Genomic DNA, 21,288 nt, shown 5'->3' on the forward strand with positions numbered 1-21,288 from the left:
CAGTTTATAATAGCAATAAGGCACCTCGGGGGTTTGTGGTATATGGCCAATATACCACGACTAAGGACTGTATCTTGGCACTCAGTATTGCGTTGTGCATAAGAACAGCCCTTAGCCGTGGTATATTGGCCATATACCATACCCCCTCTGGCCTTATTTCTTAAATATACCCTTTAGAAAATAGGTTACATCCTTTTCCGGAGTGCAATAAATGCTGCCTCTGTAATTGGGGGCAGTGTGCTGCTAACAACTTAGCTTCATCCACTGTCCGACTGCCCCATACTGGGCTCGAACCAGTGATCCTCTGAATCGAAAAACAAGTGATGAGAGGAAGCCCAGTGGCGGGCAGTGGGGGAAGATGGAGCGATATGGATTTTGGCTGACATTCTGCAAATTTTGTCATCAACTAAACATTTGATCCCAATAGTTTTCTGTTCCCAAAACTAAAATCTGTTACGAACAGAGTGGACTAAGTTTTGTAGACTTTACCCTTTGCCAAAGTTGTAAAAAATAGCTTTGATTAGAAGGAGTGTAAGGGCGAAATGCCAATTGACTTATTTCACATGCACACTTCACAGAGTGGCGTTCCCTAACTGAAATATGCAAGTACATCCTAGAACATGCCAATAGGATCTCGCTAGCCCATGCTTGGCTCTGCCCATAGGTTGCTTGTTCTGCCCAGTGCCCACTGTGATTCATTTGCTTTCATTGGAAATGACATGCAGCTGTCTATCTTGGGTTGATTATAAAAAATCTTTGGCCTAGCGGTTAGTGTTGGACCAGTAACTGAAAGGTTATTCGTTTGAATACCTGAACCGACAAGGTGAAAAATCTGTCGATGTACCCTTGAGCAAGGTACTTAACCATAATTTTCCCATAGGGTGCCGTACTACTGGCTAACCCTGTAAAACAACACATTTCTCTGCACCTGTCACAACAATAATAATAATAATAATGTGTTACTCCATTATACCTAACAACAATAATAATAATAATAATAATAATGTGTTACTCCATTATACCTGCGCAGTTTGCGCAGTGAAGATGCCCTTCACTTCAGTACAGGCAATAGAAAACCCTTTGCAACTGCGCAGGATGTGTGACAAACCATATGTGCTGTATCGGCGAACAACGAGGCTGAACATTGTGGATAAAAATAAAAACAAGGAGAATGGGGAAGAAACAGAAAAAGTCAGGCGATGACAGGTACATGATAGTGTGGCCCGTGTGTCATACGATTTGAGAAAGTTGTGCTGTATATGCAACAGACTTCAATGAATATAGCTAGCTAACGCTAGTCGTACAAGCTGAGCTGGCTAGCATTAGCATGATAGTGAAGCCATGAGTTTCATGTGGCGGCAGATTGCTTTGGCTAGGCCTCCGGTCTCGGGCTTATTCATAAGCTAACGTTATCCTCGCGCACTTGTTTTCTACCTTTCATATTGACAATGAATTAACCAATTTATATCTCGTATAAACATACTTGATGCTGAACAACAGAGACACGAAACTTATTCTCGCTATTAGCTAGCATATGTTATGCAGCTACATTGGCATTCTACTACCAGCTAGCTAGCCAGGCTCCATGCAGTCACATTCTAAAGTTAATTTCCAGTAGCTCGTCAGCTATCCAACTTAGCTAGCTTGCTTGCCCACTAATAGGGAAACGCAGATAACTAACTATATATGATGCAATTCTAGGAGGACATTGTCAGCGAATTATTGCTGAATCTTTGAGTCACTGACAACACAAGTGAGGACCTCCAGCCAGGCTATGCCCCATGCCTGCAACATCATCCCTTTTCATTGTGCTGTCAGAAAGGGCCCTCATTCATTGTCCCCACTGTCGCCTCTATGGCTTGAGTATCCATCCAATGGCTGTGTCCCCGTGTGAGTAAACATGGTCATTTGCGATTGATACCCCAGTTAGAGATTTGTTGTTGTCCTCAGTTTAGGGGGGGGGGGGGTTTCAGAATAAAGCAGTATACTGATCTCAATGGCTAGAATATATATATACTATTTCCATTGCCAAGTAGTAGGCATTACGACCAAAAGTCTTAACCAATGTTGTTGTTCATAAATTATGATACATTCCTGAATAGAGATGTCAATTGACACTGACTCACGTCTCATTACGACTTAGCCCTACAATGAATGCTTGTCTGCCAAGTGCACAAATCTACACTCGCTCCTTGTAGTAGGCACTCTTATCCACCCTTTGTAAGTCATGACCAGGTGTCTGCTTTTGACTGTGGGAATGAGCCTTGACAGATAATAGACAGAGAGACAGTAGGCTAAGTGTCGTGCTGGCTTGGTGGCGGCAGCTGCCATTTAAGTTGATTATTGAGGGATATATATTGACTGACCTGCCTTGATGGTGAGCTCTCACCCCCTGTACTGTATACTGCTGATCTGCAGCCTGCTCCTGCTCCAGTCAACTCTGCTGTGAGGTCAAGATGATACCAGGCCAGGGCTAAAGATGGCGCAGAACAGCAATGGCGGAAGGATATTAAAGCTTGATTAGCTATGGTCCTCTTTGTTCCCCATAACCAACAACTATTACAGGTTTGGTCCAGAAACAACCACTAGCCCCTAACCCTAAAGGCACTTGTATATAAGCAATATTCATAGTACTTATTACAGGTAAATAAGTGAAAGGAATAACATTGATAGACAGAACAGGATAACTCCATCAAGATCCTATCAGCTGCTTCTTCATGATTTCATTACCCAGAGGCAAGGGTGTGTGCACTGTGCACCCTGTGAGTTTTACCCGGGGTTGGGCCCTGTTCATTCTAACATAGAGGTGCTTTCCACTGCTGATACAACAGGCATGCAAGGAAGCTAGCCTCACCCTCTGTATAGAGTCTGAGGCTGAGCAGATGTAGGGCTTTTAGTCTCAAAGATCCATGTGCTGCTTCAGGTAAGGTTGTTGTGGTTGGATTGTGGATGGTTAGTATTTGAGATGGTCATTACAGGTTAGGGACTGAAGTTGTTTGTCTTTCATGTTTGGTTTTCGTCTTCAACCGTCTGACATAAGACTGAAGGTCTAGAATTAGTTTTTGCATTTTTTTGGACTGAAGGCGTAACAGTGTCAAGTGTGTAGCTGCCATTCAGGTGGAGGTGTTGTTCTTGTTAGATGCACACTTCCCACTGTCAGGGTTGATTTGTGGCCACCAGCGAGTCATTTTAGGACCGCAGTAAATCCTTCAAATCTGTCAACATTTTCGTTTGACAGACTTTTTAGTGTCCTTTGACTGACTGGGTCTGACTGACTGGGTCTGTCTTTTTGTCGGAATGACTGACTGGGTCTGTCTTTTTGTCGGACCAACTGACTGGGTCTGTCTTTTTGTCGCTGGATATGAAAATCATATTTGCGTGAAATATGCTAATTTGATCATGGCTGCAAATATTTGAAATCCCACACATTCATTGCTAGTTTATCATTTTGCTGCTAACACGGAACCCAAACCGGCTACGCGCGTGCGCCATCGTGCATAAATGTATTTTGTTCCCCCTACACCAAACGCGATCGCGACACAAAGGTTAAAATATCAAAACAAACTCTGAACCAATTATATTAATTTGGGGACAGGTCGAAAAGCATTAAACATTTATAGCAATTTAGCTAGCTAGCGTGCACTTGCTAGGTAATTTGTCCTTTTTAGCTAGCTTGCTGTTGCTAGCTAATTTGTCCTGGGATGTAAACATTGAGTTGTTATTTTACCTGAAATGCACAAGGTCCTCTACTCCGCCAATTAATCCACACATAAAACGGTCAACCAAATCGTTTCTAGTCATCTCTGCTCCTTCCAGGCTTTTTCTTCTCTTGACTTTATATTGCGATTGGCAACTTTCATAAATTAGGTGCATTACCGCCACTGACCTCGTTCGTCTTTCAGTCACCCACGTGGGTATAACCAATGAGGAGATGGGAGAGGCAGGAGTTGCAGCGCGATCTGTGTCACAAATAGAACTGACTTCTATTTTAGCCCATGGCAACGCAGACGTTCGTTGGCACAATAATTGAATAACATAGATTTCTACATTTATTTTGTAGTCGGCCTATAAGCCTGCATTTTTTGTAACATAGCATATGGCAGAAATCTGCATGGAGATGCATGTGGTTCCCATCTATGCTTGATAATGCTGTATTTTACCATGTGTAATGTGCATCATATGTGATTTGCATGACTTTGTTTCAGTGCTAAAGACGATGGCATCGACCTTGACGCCCTAGCAGCAGAAATCGAAGGAGCGGGAGCCTCCAAGGAGCAAGGTAAAGGAAAGGCGAAGAAGAAGAAAGACAAAAAGAAAGATGATTTTGAGTAAGTCTTTATTTCTCTCTCTTCGACAGTAATGAACGTTCCATTTTAAAATAACTATGGAAATAAGAACCAACTGTTGGACGGAAATATTTCTACACTTGCCTTGCAGCCTACTGTGTATTGATCATAATGTTTTGATCTTCAACAGTGAAGACGACATCCTGAAGGAGCTGGAGGAACTGTCTCTTGAAACCACAGGAGCTAAAGGCAGCAAGGTGAACTATAGCCATATGCTAATCTTCATATGTAATGACCCTATACTAGGCTATAGCCCAATGCTAATCTGCATATGTAATGACCCTATACCAGGCTATAGCCCAATGCTAATCTGCATATGTAATGACCCTATACCAGGCTATAGCCCAATGCTAATCTGCATATGTAATGACCCTATACCAGGCTATAGCCCAATGCTAATCTTCATATATAATGACCCTATACCAGGCTATAGCCCAATGCTAATCTGTATATGTAATGATCCTATACCAGGCTATAGCCCAATGCTAATCTTCATATATAATGACCCTATACCAGGCTATAGCCCAATGCTAATCTGCATATGTAATGATCCTATACCAGGCTATAGCCCAATGCTAATCTGCATATATAATGACCCTATACCAGGCTATAGCCCAATGCTAATCATCATATATAATGACCCTATACCAGGCTATAGCCCAATGCTAATCTGCATATGTAATGACCCTATACCAGGCTATAGCCCAATGCTAATCTGCATATATAATGACCCTATACCAGGCTATAGCCCAATGCTAATCTTCATATATAATGACCCTATACCAGGCTATAGCCCAATGCTAATCTGCATATATAATGACCCTATACCAGGCTATAGCCCAATGCTAATCTTCATATATAATGACCCTATACCAGGCTATAGCCCAATGCTAATCTGCATATGTAATGACCCTATACCAGGCTATAACGGTTTCCGTTTGCCAGTAATAGCCGGCTTCATTTTCTTTCTTTTTTAAAAGCTGTTAATGCATTTTAGCCTATTGATGGAAATACCAATTGATGTAAATACATTTGACCGTTCATGCTTATTCTTTCTATGGGTTAATTAGCATAATTTTGTGTAATTAAATTGCCGCTTGTGTATATTCGTTATGTATCTTCTTAATCACATGTGCACAGCATACAGAGCCTTTGAGCAGGAAAATCTGTCAGACAGAGCTTTTATAAGCCCAATCATTGCACAACAATTGTAAATGCAATCGTGTGTTGAAAACATTTTTGTGGCCACGATTAAAAATACCTGCTTTTTTTTTTTCTCTCTACTGGTAATTGAAGCGTGCTTCCCATTCGTCATTCAAATGCACAGGAAACGGAAGGCAGGCTTCATCAGGCTTCACACATCCCTTTGCAATGAGCTGGAGGCAGTAGGCATTTTGAAAACGTATAGCTACTTAATTGTTTGAAACCTCAACGTTTTACTACATATTATGAGGCGTGTTTTACCTTGCTTCAAAGTAGACTAGGCAGAATCCAACCATATCCGGGAGGCAAATATTTTATTCAGACTTCCATATGCCATTGAAACCAGTAGACTATTTCTCTTATTTTCTATTGGTTATCAACTTTCTTTCATTGTCCGGTAGCCAAATGCACATTCCCGCCTACTGCCTTGTGCACATTGCTGACTTAATAATCTTAAAAAATAATATTTTATAAACATTTAACCTAATGTTCTGATCTGTTGCGTCCAACTCATTGCTTATTAAAGTATATTTTATGTATCTGAGGCATTCTGGTTGTATGACTTTTGGATCTATCGTCCTACAACTGTTCCAGAGTCTGGGCTCTTTCTTTCTCAACAAACTGACCAATAGAATAGGTCAACTTTTCTACTATGGGGATAGTAGATTGACAGGCTCATGCACAGTGATAAGGCAAGGGGATGCTAAGGTTTCCTTAAGTAAATGTAATTAAATTGCCAAAATGATATAGCCTAATTAGCCTACTCCTGTCTATACAGAAATAAATACAGTCATTCAAAATAGGCTACTAGGCATGATTTGGCCACAGAGGATCATTAGCTTCCCCTAGCCTTAAATGATATAAGTTGTGGATTGTTTTAAATCCCGTTGCCTACAGTTGGAAGGAAAGGCAGCATGTGGAATTTGGGCAGCACACGTGGCAAATGCCAAATAGATTATTGTTGCGTTATGACTGTCAATGAAGAGAGGCCCAGCCAGGCATATCGGAATATTTCAACATTCAATCATGGGAAACATAGTTTGGAAAGAAGCATGGCTATTGCTGTAAAGAGAACACAATGAAAAGACTCTTATCTGTGAATACTCAACTCAATTGAGCGAACAACAGTAGGCCTATAGCCTATCTTATTGGCGCCAGCAGAGAGCATCGGCCGTATCCCCGTTGAGCGCGCTTTGCTCATATTCACTCTTTATCGTTGTCGTGTCAGTGTCACTTAAAAGTTTGTTTTTGGACTATAATTTCCTCGTCCAGTTTAGATGGACGTCATATTCTGTCACCCCTTCTGGTAGACCTATTATATGGACAACGTGGTTTTATTGATCTGTTTCTCAGTGTCAGCAGAGTAGGCTACCCTGTCATTTGTCATTTAAAAAAAGATTCTGCTAATGTCTGCAGTCATATAAAGTGTAGTAGAATTGCATGAAACAGTCTTTTTTGCGAACAGTGAATTAGTTATTTTATTAATCAAAATGTTGACTGTCCGATTTACTCCTTAAGAATAGTAGGTCTGCTAATGCGATGGTTCAGGAAATGCTTTATTATAAAGGTGCATTTTTCCTGGGAAAAATAGCTTCCCCAAACTTGAAACTCGCCGCCTATTTTTGCTGTTCGTCACTCGTCTTGTTGGGTGAGGGAAAGTTCATGTGGACAGATATTCTAAGATCTCAAAGTGCACGGTAAGAAGGACACAGGTCACTGCATCCTTGACTTGCATGTTCTGTTAAAATGAATTACCATAATCTAAATGTGATGACTGTTATTCTGAGCACGTGGGTGGACGCCTTGTCAGGGTATGCACCCAATGCATAGACCTATGGGTCCAGTCATGTCTGGCGCCACATTTTCTAACCGGAAACCCTGGGCTAATAGCCCAATGCTTATCTGCATATGTAATGACCCTGTCTGGCGAAGCACATGCTTCTATGGAGTACTCATCACTTCCGCAATCCACAGAAACCAGACGCCACAGACGAGCCGGAGAGCGCCGCCGAGCCCCCGCCGCCCACCAAAGCGGAGAAGAAGAAGACGCGGAAGGGCAAGCGAGCCAGCCTGGAGGATGACGACGGGGACGACGAAGAGGTTTCGGGTACGGGTGACGTGGAAAACGGAGACAAGCAGAAGGACAAGAAGACGTCTGCTGCCCCCGCTGCTGCTGCTGCTGCTGGCTCAGACTCGGAGGACGACGCCTCACGGACCCGGAGGAAACCCAAGGCAGGGAAGAAGGGAGGCCGCAAGGAGGCCTCGGACGAGGAAGAGGAGGATGACGATGGAGGTGCGAGGAAAGGAGAGGGGGGAGGGGAGGATGATTCAGATGATGACGACTCGGTGGACGCGTCGCAGGCCGGAAAGAAAGGTAAGAAGAAGGGCAAAGCCAAGGCAGACAGTGAAGAAGAAGAGGAGGAGGGAACCTTCAAGATGAAGACGGCAGCTCAGAAGAAGGCAGAGAAGAAGGAGAGAGACCGCAAGAAGAAAGAGGAGGACAGAGCTAAGCTGAAGAAGCAGAAGGAGAAGGAGGAGGAGAAAGAGGGGAGTATTGAGGTTGCAGCAGTGCCTAAGAAAGAGAAAGAGGTAGTGAAGAAGAGTGAGCCAGCGGTGGCCCCAGCAGCGGCCCCAACCCCAGCAGCGGCCCCAGCAGCAGAGACGGAGGCAGCAGCAGAGATTGAAGATCAGGAAGGGGCTGATCCTCAAGGAGAGGGTGAGATTTACAATTGGTTTATATTGTATCCATTCCACAGCCTAAATGGCAACAGTTTACAATGAGTTGCCCATATGCCATGTAGGAACTACTTTCGTTTTAAGAATGTGTAAATGCTTATCTGTACCCATTAGCTGCCGATGAGGTGCTTGAAGCAATTAATGGTAAGGGAAGGAAACAAACAGATTTCTGTTTCAAGGTACCGTAATTTCCGGACTATTAAGCGCACCTGAATATAAGCCACACCCACTGAATAAAAAAAAAATACATAAATAAGCCGCACATGTCTATAAGCCGCAGGTGCCTACCGGTACATTGAAACAAATAAACTTTACACAGGCTTTAACGAAACACGGCTTGTAACAAAAATAAATAGGCTTTAACGAAACACGGCTTGTAACAAAAAATAAATAGGCTTTAACGAAACACGGCTTGTAACAAAAATAAATAGGCTTTAACGAAACACGGCTTGTAACAAAAATAAATAGGCTTTAACGAAACACGGCTTGTAACAAAAATAAATAGGCTTTAACGAAACACGACTTGTAACAAAAATAAATAGGCTTTAACGAAACACGGCTTGTAACAAAAATAAATAGGCTTTAACGAAACACGGCTTGTAACAAAAATAAATAGGCTTTAACGAAGCACGGCTTGTAACAAAAATAAATAGGCTTTAACGAAACACGACTTGTAACAAAAATAAATAGGCTTTAACGAAACACGGCTTGTAACAAAAATAAATAGGCTTTAACAAAACACGGCTTGTAACAAAAATAAATAGGCTTTATCGAAACACGACTTGTAACAAAAAATAAAAAATTAGCAGTACCAAGCCTACCAAGAAAGTCATTGGTCACTATCTTCCTCCTCCTGTGCACTGAAACCACTGAACCACTGAAACCACTCGGAGTTGAATAGCCTCAGAATTGCTTCATCCGATATTGGATCGTTTTCATTGTCGCTCTCGTCACTTTCATCCGGAGGCAAATCCCCCGCTGAGCCCTCTTCAACACGCAGCAGTCCAGCCTTTCGAAACCCGTTGATGATAGTGGATTTTTTGACAATGTTCCACGCTGTCAGGACCCACTGGCAGACTTGACCATAAGTTGCTCTTCGCATGCGGCCCGTTTTAGTGAAGGATTTCTCCCCACTTGTCATCCAAGCCTCCCACTGAACACGGAGCGCCACCTTAAATGCACGATTTACACTGATGTCGAGTGGCTGCAAATACTTTGTTGTGCCCCCAGGAATCAGGGTGACAAAATGACTACCGTAATCAGAATGATGGGAAGTTTGAGCGCGCTCGATTTAATCTAAACAGTAAACAAAAAAGTTGTTTGACCTTAACCCGTTCGGCAATTTCATTGGTCTAATGAAAGCTTCATGCCGCCAAAAAACTGAGCACGTCACAGAATGTTTTATTATTATTATTATTTTTTTTTTATTTAAATGTGAAAGCGGGAAAAATCCATATATTAGCCGCGTCATTGTTTAAGCCGCGAGGTTCAAAGCGTGGGAAAAAAGTTGCGGCTTATAGTCCGGAAATTACGGTAGCTTGTTACATGCCTTAATTTAGCTGGACCCCAGGATGAGCAGCTAATGGGGATCCATAATACATACTAAAACACGTGTTAATGTGTAGTTGCATGCAGTTACAATAGTAGAAGTCTACTCGTCTTAACTCTGTACCCATTAGCTGCCGATGCGGTGGTGGAAACAATGAATGAACCCAATGGTCATGTTTTCAAAGTAGTTCAAAGTGGCGTTACTGTGTAGTTACATGCAATTAGTCCAAAATGTACAAATGGCTTGCACAGTTACTGTGCTATGACTGATTTCTGTCTGGGGTTTTGTGTTACTTCAGAAGAGGAAGGGGGAGACAAGAAGGGCAAGAAAGACAAGAAGAAGAAGAAGGGGGACAAGGAGAAGGAGAAAGAGGAGAAGAAGAAGGGTCCCAGCAAGGCCACGGTAAAGGCCATGCAGGAGGCTCTGGCTCGCATGAAGGAGGAAGAGGAGCGCGCCAAGAAGGAGGAAGAGGAGAACCTGCGTCGCCTGGAAGAGCAGGAGGCTCAGAGACTGGAGCAGGTTAAGCACACACACACACACACTTTGTGTATACACACACACACACGCTGACCTCTTACCAACTGACCTCTTCAATGTAACACCTACAGGAGCGTCTGGAACAGGAACGCAAGGAGAAGAAGAAACAGAAGGAGAAAGAGAGGAAGGAGAGGCTGAAGAAGGAGGGCAAACTGCTGACCAAAGCCCAGAAAGAGGCCCGGGCCAGGGCTGAGGCCACACTTGAACTCCTGAAGGCCCAGGGTATTGAAGTGCCATCCAAAGACGACTCTGTGCCAAAGAAGAAGCCAGTGTACGGAGACAAGAGGAAAAAGAAGCCCCAACAAGCACAGACCCCTGAAGGTAACAGCCTCTTCCAATCCACATCAAATACATGTCCAACTGCAAAATCACCTGTCTATCATTCCTCCTCTTCCCCGGTCAGAGATCTCAGAGGTCATGTCACCCACGTCGGAGACGGCAGAGCCAATCATCTCACTGATGGAGGTGGAAACTCCCAAAGTAGCAGCAGGTAAAATGGACCATAGATCTTGGAGACGGAGCCTGCCATCATGTCCTCCGCTTGTTGTCCAGATCTGGGTGTAACGCCAGACAACTTTCATTGCCTCAGTCACATTTTTTGTCATGTCTTCCTGTCCCTCCCCCCAGAGGTAGAGCAGAAAGCTGAGTCTGCAGTTGATGACTGGGAGGCTATCGCTGAGACCATCGATCGGGACAAAGGTAGGACAGTACAGACTTCAGGTTTTAGCGATATGGCACTCTCCCAAAGGCTTGGTGGAACTTTCTCCGGGCTTACACCTCCCATAACGTCTATTCTCCCTCTACAGAGCTGAAGACGGTCCACATTGAGGTGAAGCCAGAGACGCCAAAGCAGCCCCAACAGAAACCCTCGTCACAGCCGGAGGAAGAGGAGGAGGACGACGAGGAAGAGGACGAGGAGGAAGAGGATGACGAAGAGGAGGAGAGTGAGGAGGAGGAGAAGGAGAGTCAGCCTCACACGCCGCAGCAGGCCCCAGCCACTAAGAGGAAGGGAGGGAAGGAGAGCTCAGAGTCCAGTAGTGACAGCGACTCAGATGACGACCGCACTAAAGAGGAGCGGATCTACGACAAGGCCAAGAAGCGTATTGAGGTAGTCTCTCACAAACACACATCCTATCAACATTGTTAAACGGTAGAGAAGTGTAATGGTGTTCCCTCTGTGCTCCTCCTGTGTAGAAACGGCGAGCAGAGAACATAAAGAACATAAACCTGGACAAGCTCCGCTCCCCCGTCGTCTGTGTACTGGGCCACGTAGACACAGGCAAGACCAAGATCCTGGACAAGCTGAGGCATACACACGTACAGGACGGAGAGGCAGGAGGGATCACCCAGCAGATCGGAGCCACTAACGTACCGCTGGAGGCCATCGTAGAGCAGACCAAGATGGTGAAGAACGTGAGTACTGCTGCGCCTCTCCCTTCAGCTCAGACCCAGTCATACACTGAACAGTGACTGTACACTGAGTGTACAAAACATTAGGAACACATTCCTAATATTGCGTTGTAGCCCCTTTTGCCCTCAGAACAGTCTCAATTCGTCGTGGCATGGACTCTACAAGGCGTCAAAAGCGTTCCACAGGGATGCTGACCCATGTTGACTCCAATATTTCCCACAGTTGTCAAGTTGGCTGGATGGCCTTTGTGTGGTGGACCCTTCTTGATACACAGGGGAAACTGTTGAATGTGAAAACACAGCAGCGTTGCAGTTCTTGACACACTCAAACCGGTGCACCTGGCACCTACTACCATACCCCGTTCAAAGGCACTTAAATCTGTCTTGCCCATTCACCCTCTGTATGGCACACGTACACAATCCATGTCTCAATGCTTAAAAATCCTTCTTTAACCTGTCTCCTCCCCTTCATCTACACTGATTGAAGTGGATTTAACAAGTGACATCAATAAGAGATCATAGTTTTCACCTAGTCAGTCTGTCATGGAAAGAGCAGGTGTTCCTAATGTTTTGTACACTCAGTGTATGTATGGCATTGGATTTGAATAGATGATTGGTGTTTAATGGATCTTTAATCATTTCATTGTTTCCTCTTCAGTTCAACAACGAGGCCATTAAAATCCCAGGAATGCTGATCATCGACACCCCAGGCCACGAGTCTTTCAGGTAAACCCTCATTCAGAAAAATGTGTGTCCACTGCCCTAAATGTGTTGATCTGACTGCATCTCGCTCCATCTCTCTGTGTGTCCAGTAACCTGAGGAACCGGGGAAGCTCTCTGTGTGACATAGCCATCCTGGTGGTGGACATCATGCACGGCCTGGAGCCTCAGACCCTGGAGTCCATCAACCTGCTCAAGGAGAAGAAGTGTCCCTTCATTGTAGCACTTAACAAGGTCAGTCTGTCTGGTCTGACATGCTCATAGCTTACCTCTGGGATGGATGGATGGATGTCTAGTAGAGGACTGGCATGTATTAAAGGCACTCATTGGCCCACAATTCACTGGGAATAAAGCTACCAGGTTACAATAGCTTCCGGAAGTCTTTTTGTTTTGCACAGGTAGTTAATCGGTTGCCCTTCCATGTGACATGATGTGTATTTTTGTCCCTTCTATTCGTTCCATTTCTATGTCTACTCCAGATTGACCGCCTGTACGACTGGAAGAAGAGTCCGGACACAGACGTGGTGGCCACACTGAAGAAGCAGAAGAAGAACACCAAGGATGAGTTTGACGAGAGGGCCAAAGCTGTCATCGTGGAGTTCGCCCAGCAGGTCACTAACTATATGAACAGAGGAGGGGGGGGAGAGTTTCGGGGTTGACAGCACTTTTCACTATTGCGACGCACCTATTGTGTGAACCCTGAGTGACCCTGCACCTTAGAGACTGCTGCCCAATGTACATAGACATGTGTTTACCTACTGTTTTACCCACTTCATATGTATATACTGTATTCTAGACTCATCCTATATAACTACTGCTGTACACACCTTTTCTATTGATATACTGTTTATACACACTATTATACGTATGTATATATATATTTATTTTCCGGTCTCTGACATTGCTCGTTCTGATATTTCTTCATTTCATTCGTATGTTGTTATTGTGTTAGACATGACTTCACTGGTAGAGCTAGAAACATAAGCGTTTCACTGCATCATAACATCTACAAATCTGCGTATGCAGCCAATGAACTTTGATTTGATTGTGTATTCGTACAGGGTCTGAACGCAGCCCTCTTCCATGAGAACAAGGACCCTAGGACCTTTGTGTCTCTGGTGCCCACGTCGGCCCACTCCGGGGACGGCATGGGCAACCTGATCGCTCTGCTGGTGGAGCTCACCCAGACCATGCTGGCACGACGCCTGGCACACTGCGATGAGCTCAGGGCTCAGGTCATGGAGGTGAGGGACAATTACTATATTACTGTCACAGTTTATGGGGACGAGGAAGAATAATCCTCCCTGTTGTTGTCACGGTTAGATTGCTGTTATTTTAGGGTCATTTAGGTTACACCAGTGTCATTACCGTTACGTCAGTGTCATTACCGTTGCGTCAGTGTCATTACCGTTGCGTCGGTGTCATTACCGTTGCGTCGGTGTCATTACCGTTACGTTGGTGTCATTACCGTTACGTTGGTGTCATTGCCGTTGCGTCATCAACACTTAATGTTGTATTAAAGTCAACATGTGTCCCTGTCTGTCCTCAGGTGAAGGCCCTGCCTGGTATGGGCACCACGATAGACGTGATCCTGATCAACGGGGTTCTCCGAGAGGGCATGACCGTCATCGTCCCGGGGGTGGAGGGACCGATCGTCACCCAGATCAGGGGGCTGCTGCTGCCTCCACCCATGAAGGAGCTCAGGGTCAAGGTATGGAGGAAATGTTTATGTTGGGCCTTTCTTTATTAAAGAGCACTTGTAGGAGCAGCAAACAGTTATGACCTGATTTCAACAGGAATGTCATGCTGTCCATGACTTGGCTGGGGGTTAATCCTAACTTCCACTTCCCATGTTCACTAAATAATTCACTGATGTCAATGGCAGACGAAGCGATAATTTGACTGTGGAAGTTAGAATTAGCAGCAGGTAGCCTAGCAGTTAGAGCATTGGGCCAGTAACCGAAAAGTCTGTCTGTGCCTTTGAGCAAGGGGCGCTGTACTACTATGGCTGACCCTGTAAAACAACACATTTCACTGCACCTATCTGGTGTATGTGACAATAAAACCTTTTTTTAAAAAGCATTGGCCCCATAATGATGATGTGTGTAGTATTAATGAATGATCTGACCCTGTCCTCTTTAGAACCAGTAGGTAGTATTAATGAATGATCTGACCCCCAGTCCTCTTTAGAACCAGTAGGTAGTATTAATGAATGATCTGACCCCCTGTCCTCTTTAGAACCAGTAGGTAGTATTAATGAATGATCTGACCCCCTGTCCTCTTTAGAACCAGTAGGTAGTATTAATGAATGATCTGACCCCCTGTCCTCTTTAGAACCAGTAGGTAGTATTAATGAATGATCTGACCCCCTGTCCTCTTTAGAACCAGTAGGTAGTATTAATGAATGATCTGACCCCCTGTCCTCTTTAGAACCAGTAGGTAGTATTAATGAATGATCTGACCCCTGTCCTCTTTAGAACCAGTAGGTAGTATTAATGAATGATCTGACCCCTGTCCTCTTTAGAACCAGTAGGTAGTATTAATGAATGATCTGACCCCCTGTCCTCTTTAGAACCAGTAGGTAGTATTAATGAATGATCTGACCCCCTGTCCTCTTTAGAACCAGTAGGTAGTATTAATGAATGATCTGACCCCTGTCCTCTTTAGAACCAGTAGGTAGTATTAATGAATGATCTGACCCTGTCCTCTTTAGAACCAGTAGGTAGTATTAATGAATGATCTGACCCCCTGTCCTCTTTAGAACCAGTAGGTAGTATTAATGAATGATCTGACCCCTGTCCTCTTTAGAACCAGTAGGTAGTATTAATGAATGATCTGACCCTGTACTCTTTAGAACCAGTAGGTAGTATTAATGAATGATCTGACCCTGTCCTCTTTAGAACCAGTAGGTAGTATTAATGAATGATCTGACCCCCTGTCCTCTTTAGAACCAGTAGGTAGTATTAATGAATGATCTGACCCCCTGTCCTCTTTAGAACCAGTAGGTAGTATTAATGAATGATCTGACCCCCTGTCCTCTTTAGAACCAGTAGGTAGTATTAATGAATGATCTGACCCCCTGTCCTCTTTAGAACCAGTAGGTAGTATTAATGAATGATCTGACCCCCTGTCCTCTTTAGAACCAGTAGGTAGTATTAATGAATGATCTGACCCCCTGTCCTCTTTAGAACCAGTAGGTAGTATTAATGAATGATCTGACCCCCTGTCCTCTTTAGAACCAGTAGGTAGTATTAATGAATGATCTGACCCCCTGTCCTCTTTAGAACCAGTAGGTAGTATTAATGAATGATCTGACCCCTGTCCTCTTTAGAACCAGTAGGTAGTATTAATGAATGATCTGACCCCCTGTCCTCTTTAGAACCAGTAGGTAGTATTAATGAATGATCTGACCCCCTGTCCTCTTTAGAACCAGTAGGTAGTATTAATGAATGATCTGACCCCCTGTCCTCTTTAGAACCAGTAGGTAGTATTAATGAATGATCTGACCCCTGTCCTCTTTAGAACCAGTAGGTAGTATTAATGAATGATCTGACCCCCTGTCCTCTTTAGAACCAGTAGGTAGTATTAATGAATGATCTGACCCCTGTCCTCTTTAGAACCAGTAGGTAGTATTAATGAATGATCTGACCCCCTGTCCTCTTTAGAACCAGTAGGTAGTATTAATGAATGATCTGACCCCTGTCCTCTTTAGAACCAGTAGGTAGTATTAATGAATGATCTGACCCCCTGTCCTCTTTAGAACCAGTAGGTAGTATTAATGAATGATCTGACCCCCTGTCCTCTTTAGAACCAGTAGGTAGTATTAATGAATGATCTGACCCCCTGTCCTCTTTAGAACCAGTAGGTAGTATTAATGAATGATCTGACCCCCTGTCCTCTTTAGAACCAGTAGGTAGTATTAATGAATGATCTGACCCCTGTCCTCTTTAGAACCAGTAGGTAGTATTAATGAATGATCTGACCCCCTGTCCTCTTTAGAACCAGTAGGTAGTATTAATGAATGATCTGACCCCCTGTCCTCTTTAGAACCAGTAGGTAGTATTAATGAATGATCTGACCCCCTGTCCTGTTTAGAACCAGTAGGTAGTATTAATGAATGATCTGACCCCCTGTCCTCTTTAGAACCAGTATGAGAAGCATAAGGAGGTGTGTACGGCCCAGGGAGTGAAGATCCTGGGGAAAGACCTGGAGAAGACCCTGGCAGGGCTCCCCCTGCTGGTGGCCCACAAGGAGGACGAGGTGGCCGTGCTCAGGGTGAGACTGGCACATTTAAGCAATAAGGCCTGAGGGGGTGTGATATATGGCCAATGTACCACGGCTAAGGGCTGATCTTAAGCACGACACAACGCAGAGTGCCCTGGATATAGCCGTGGTATATTGGCAATATACCAGAAACCCTTGAGGTGCCTTATTGCTATTATAAACTGGTTACCAATGTAATTAGAACAGTAAAAATAAATGTTTTGTCATACCCTGGGAATATAGTCTGATATACCACAGCTTTCGGCCAATCAGCATTCAGGGCTCGAACCACCCAGTTTATAATGTACTGTGTATCAGAGGTTCTTAAAAATGTTCAGCTCGAGACCCAAATCGTCCTCCAACGACCCAAATTAAGAAGAAATAGTGTGGGATTATAGATGTATTCTCATAATTCGCGACCCACTTGGAACCCGACCCATAGTTGAAGAAACCCTGCTGTGTATGATAACAGGGCTGTGTCTCAATAGTGTTAGACTGGATCCCTCTGCCACCTACGGCTACATGTCAATAGTTATGAATGGCTCCCTGCTTCCTCTCCTTGTCTTTTTTCCCCATCTCTGAGTTAGTTACTAGTACACACACACACACACACACACGGTGTATTGATGTCCTCTGCGTTGTGATCCCCCTGCAGGATGAGCTGGTGCGGGAGCTGAAACAGACTCTGAACTCCATCAAGCTGGAGGAGAAGGGTGTGTACGTCCAGGCCTCCACTCTCGGATCCCTGGAAGCCTTGCTCGAGTTCCTACGAGTGTCCAAAGTGCCTGTGAGTATCACCCACATATACACACACACACACCATATCAAACTACAATAGAGTAATGAGATAATGTGCTGTAATGTTCATGTTTTTCCATCTCCTCCAACAGTACGCTGGCATCAACATCGGTCCAGTCCACAAGAAAGACGTGATGAAAGCTTCCACTATGCTGGAGCATGACCCACAGTGTGTCACCTCTTCTCTCCTTCCTATACCCTGTCATACATTTGTTTGATTGGTTACTGTCGCAGTAATTAACCCTGTCTGTGTAAACTGGACAATAACAAATCGATGCTGTTCTGTTGTAGGTATGCAACGATCCTGGCGTTTGATGTGAAGGTGGAGAGGGACTCTCAGGAGATGGCTGATAGTCTGGGGGTCAGGGTGTTCAGCGCTGAGATCATCTACCACCTGTTTGATGCCTTCACCAAGTACAGAGAGGACTACAAGAAGGCCAAGCAGGACGAGTTCAAGTATGTGAACACACACACACTCACACTACATGATACCAACCATAACTTTGTTTTGCTGTCATAGGCCATAGCACAAGTGATCCACACTCAGCCCATTGGAAGGCTACACCTGTCCTGCCTAGGCTAGGTTTCCAGACAGGACAGTAGGCGTGGGGTATGCCTGGGCTAGGTTTCCAGACAGGACAGTAGGCGTGGGGTATGCCTGGGCAAGGTTTCCAGACAGGACAGTAGGCGTGGGGTATGCCTGGGCAAGGTTTCCAGACAGGACAGTAGGCGTGGGGTATGCCTGGGCAAGGTTTCCAGACAGGACAGTAGGCGTGGGGTATGCCTGGGCAAGGTTTCCAGACAGGACAGTAGGCGTGGGGTATGCCTGGGCTAGGTTTCCAGACAGGACAGTAGGCGTGGGGTATGCCTGGGCTAGGTTTCCAGACAGGACAGTAGGCGTGGGGTATGCCTGGGCTAGGTTTCCAGACAGGACAGTAGGCATGGGGTATGCCTGGGCTAGGCTTCCAGGCAGGACAGTAGGCGTGGGGTATGCCTGGGCTAGGTTTCCAGACAGGACAGTAGGCGTGGGGTATGCCTGGTTCAGATTTCCAGACAGGACAGTAGGCGTGGGGTATGCCTGGTTCAGATTTCCAGACAGGACAGTAGGCGTGGGGTATGCCTGGGCTAGGTTTCCAGACAGGACAGTAGGTTTGTGGTGTAGTAACAGTCGTTTTCTCTGTCATTCTCCACAGACACATTGCTGTGTTCCCCACTAAGCTGAAGATCCTGCCTCAGTTCATCTTCAACTCTAGAGACCCCATAGTCATGGGAGTCAACGTGGAGGCTGGGGTCCTCAGACAGGGAACCCCACTCTGTGTGCCCAGCAAGGGGGTGAGTGTGTGTGTATGTAGAGTGCAGTGTGTGTTTGTGGGACCTGTTTCTATCTTGGTAGGACATAGAAACATGTAATATTATTATCTCACTGATTTCCTCCCTGTCAGTTTGTGGACATTGGCATCGTGACCAGCATTGAGATCAACCACAAGATGGTGGACAGTGCCAAGAAGGGCCAGGAGATCTGTATAAAGATCGAACCGATCCCCGGAGAGGCACCCAAGATGTTCGGCCGACACTTTGAGGCCACCGACATCCTCGTCAGCAAGGTACAGTCACAGAGAGGAGAAAGGCAACACTTTTCTTTGCAATGTTCAAATTACCGTGTGGTGGGTTTTCAGGTCAATACAGGGTATCAGGTGTAAGTACTCACTGTTACATTGTACTGACAGGTACCCAAACTCTAACAACATTGGGTTCTGTACTAGAACTAGTGGACCATAATGAGAACAGGGAGACTTAGGAGTTCTGAATGTGATCTTTTGTTTGTTCTCCAGATCACCAGAGCGTCCATCGATGCCCTGAAGAACTGGTTCAGAGACGAGATGGGCAAATCTGACTGGCAGCTCATCATGGAGCTCAAGAAGACTTTTGAGATCATCTGAACGGAAGAACGGATACACAGCTTCATGTCTTCAGGCGGCCGCAGCACACTTACACACACACACCACTGATCATGTGACACCTGATCAAAGACACACACACACACACACACACACTTGTTCATCACACCCACGTATGCATACATCCATAAATGGTGGGAGCAGTGCAGTGTCCCACTTTCCCCCTCTCCCCCATCCCCTCCCCTCTGGTGGGTGGGGGAGTGTATTTTTAGAGGGGAAAACAGTGTTTTTCTGTGAGAAACCAAACTATTTCCCGCTGTTGTTAACAGTGACAGTTTAGACAGCATCGACACACACTATTCCAACGTGCCTGTTGTTTGGAATCATCTTGAGTTTTGTTTTTCATTTTGCCGCTCTCTCTCACTCTCCACATCCGTCTGCTGCTGGAGTCCTGCCCCCTGTAATCCCTCTGGTGTTCAGGCTGGGGTGAGACAGGAGAGGGGGCGAGTGGGAGTGGAGAAAGCTGGGTCAGGCGTCAGCGGAACCACAGATCTACAGAATTCAGCAAACTGGGTTTGACAAGTTTCCGTGGGCGCCATGTTGGCACCGGAAGTCGCAAGGAGAATTCCACTGAGAATGCAAATGAGAAGCTTATTGTTATGACACGTTGGTTGCCAACACGGAGGCTAGTTTGCTGAACTCTTTATATCGATCACGGATCAAGGGGAGCTGTGCGCCCAAGGCCTGAGCCAATTAGAAGAGGGGAGAGGGGAGGCATTCTTACCAGACGTTTTAGACGTCTGAATAATACGACCTTGTCAGTGTTTTCTCTTTTCTTGAATGCAGTTATTTTATGGTCCTTTTAAAAAGCCCCTCCCTCTCTGACATCACCACCACCCATCACCAGCCCCCCCTGTCAGCGCAGTTCGACTGGTGCCTACGGACGTTTTTTACCATGAATGAACTAGGTGACATAATAGGCGGTCCCTCTCCTCTCTACTTGAGTTCAAAATGTAAAAGATAATAACAAATCTACATCAATAAAGACATATTTATAGAAGTCGCAAACTCTGCCCCCTCTGCCTTGTTGTATATTTTGGATAATGGTATGAATGGAATATGCATTGAATTCAATTCTATGAAAAATAAATATGAAGTGCTACTTCCCCTGGTTTCATATGCTGTTATTAGTGAGGTCGAGTTCCCCTGGTTTCATATGCTGTTATTAGTGAGGTCGAGTTCCCCTGGTTTCATATGCTGTTATTAGTGAGGTCGAGTTCCCCTGGTTTCATATGCTGTTATTAGTGAGGTCGAGTTCCCCTGGTTTCATATGCTGTTATTAGTGAGGTCGAGTTCCCCTGGTTTCATATGCTGTTATTAGTGAGGTCGAGTTCCCCTGGTTTCATATGCTGTTATTAGTGAGGTCGAGTTCCCCTGGTTTCATATGCTGTTATTAGTGAGGTCGAGTTCCCCTGGTTTCATATGCTGTTATTAGTGAGGTCGAGTTCCCCTGGTTTCATATGCTGTTATTAGTGAGGTCGAGTTCCCCTGGTTTCATATGCTGTTATTAGTGAGGTCGAGTTCCCCTGGTTTCATATGCTGTTATTAGTGAGGTCCAGTTCCCCTGTTCTCTGATTTCTTTTTTCAATAACTGTTAAATCATGAAATTTCATGAATTTCTACAGAATGGGTGGATGGCTGTATTTTGTTACCCTGTTAAGTTGTTTTTGTTTCATGCGAATTTATACAGTTATAGTGCACAGCAACTGTAGGTTGTGTTGTACAAATGGCAATAATTGCTATTTGAATAGAAAGAATAATAGAATCA

At 44.9% G+C, this 21,288-nt stretch overlaps 1 protein-coding gene across 1 annotated transcript; it reads left to right on the forward strand.

The window, feature by feature from the left end:
• Positions 1-1,060: 1,060 nt before the first annotated feature.
• On the forward strand, positions 1,061-20,626 carry LOC106574637 (eukaryotic translation initiation factor 5B). Its single transcript, XM_045697794.2, has 22 exons — positions 1,061-1,206; positions 4,206-4,328; positions 4,477-4,543; positions 7,524-8,265; positions 10,133-10,353; positions 10,443-10,692; positions 10,775-10,861; positions 10,999-11,070; positions 11,178-11,479; positions 11,566-11,784; positions 12,440-12,507; positions 12,594-12,735; positions 12,981-13,112; positions 13,563-13,745; positions 14,051-14,212; positions 16,645-16,776; positions 17,420-17,551; positions 17,655-17,731; positions 17,854-18,018; positions 18,756-18,894; positions 19,005-19,166; positions 19,395-20,626. Exons 1-22 carry the CDS (start codon positions 1,172-1,174, stop codon positions 19,500-19,502), a joined length of 3,720 nt encoding a protein of 1,239 aa, XP_045553750.2. The 5' UTR covers positions 1,061-1,171; the 3' UTR covers positions 19,503-20,626.
• Positions 20,627-21,288: the final 662 nt, after the last annotated feature.

The sequence above is a fragment of the Salmo salar genome, chromosome 16 (genome assembly GCF_965601325.2).
Source record: "Salmo salar chromosome 16, fSalSal1, whole genome shotgun sequence".
NCBI lineage: Eukaryota > Metazoa > Chordata > Actinopteri > Salmoniformes > Salmonidae > Salmo > Salmo salar.

What these genes read in the sequence shown, in the direction of transcription:
- LOC106574637 (XM_045697794.2), top strand. Translation starts at nt 1,172, where the DNA reads ATGGGGAAGAAACAGAAAAAGTCAGGCGATGACAG. An exon ending in CCAGGCCACGAGTCTTTCAG is followed by an intron (nt 12,508 to 12,593) that starts GTAAACCCTCAT and finishes CTGTGTGTCCAG; the next exon opens with TAACCTGAGGAACCGGGGAA. An exon ending in ATGCTGGAGCATGACCCACA is followed by an intron (nt 17,732 to 17,853) that starts GTGTGTCACCTC and finishes GTTCTGTTGTAG; the next exon opens with GTATGCAACGATCCTGGCGT.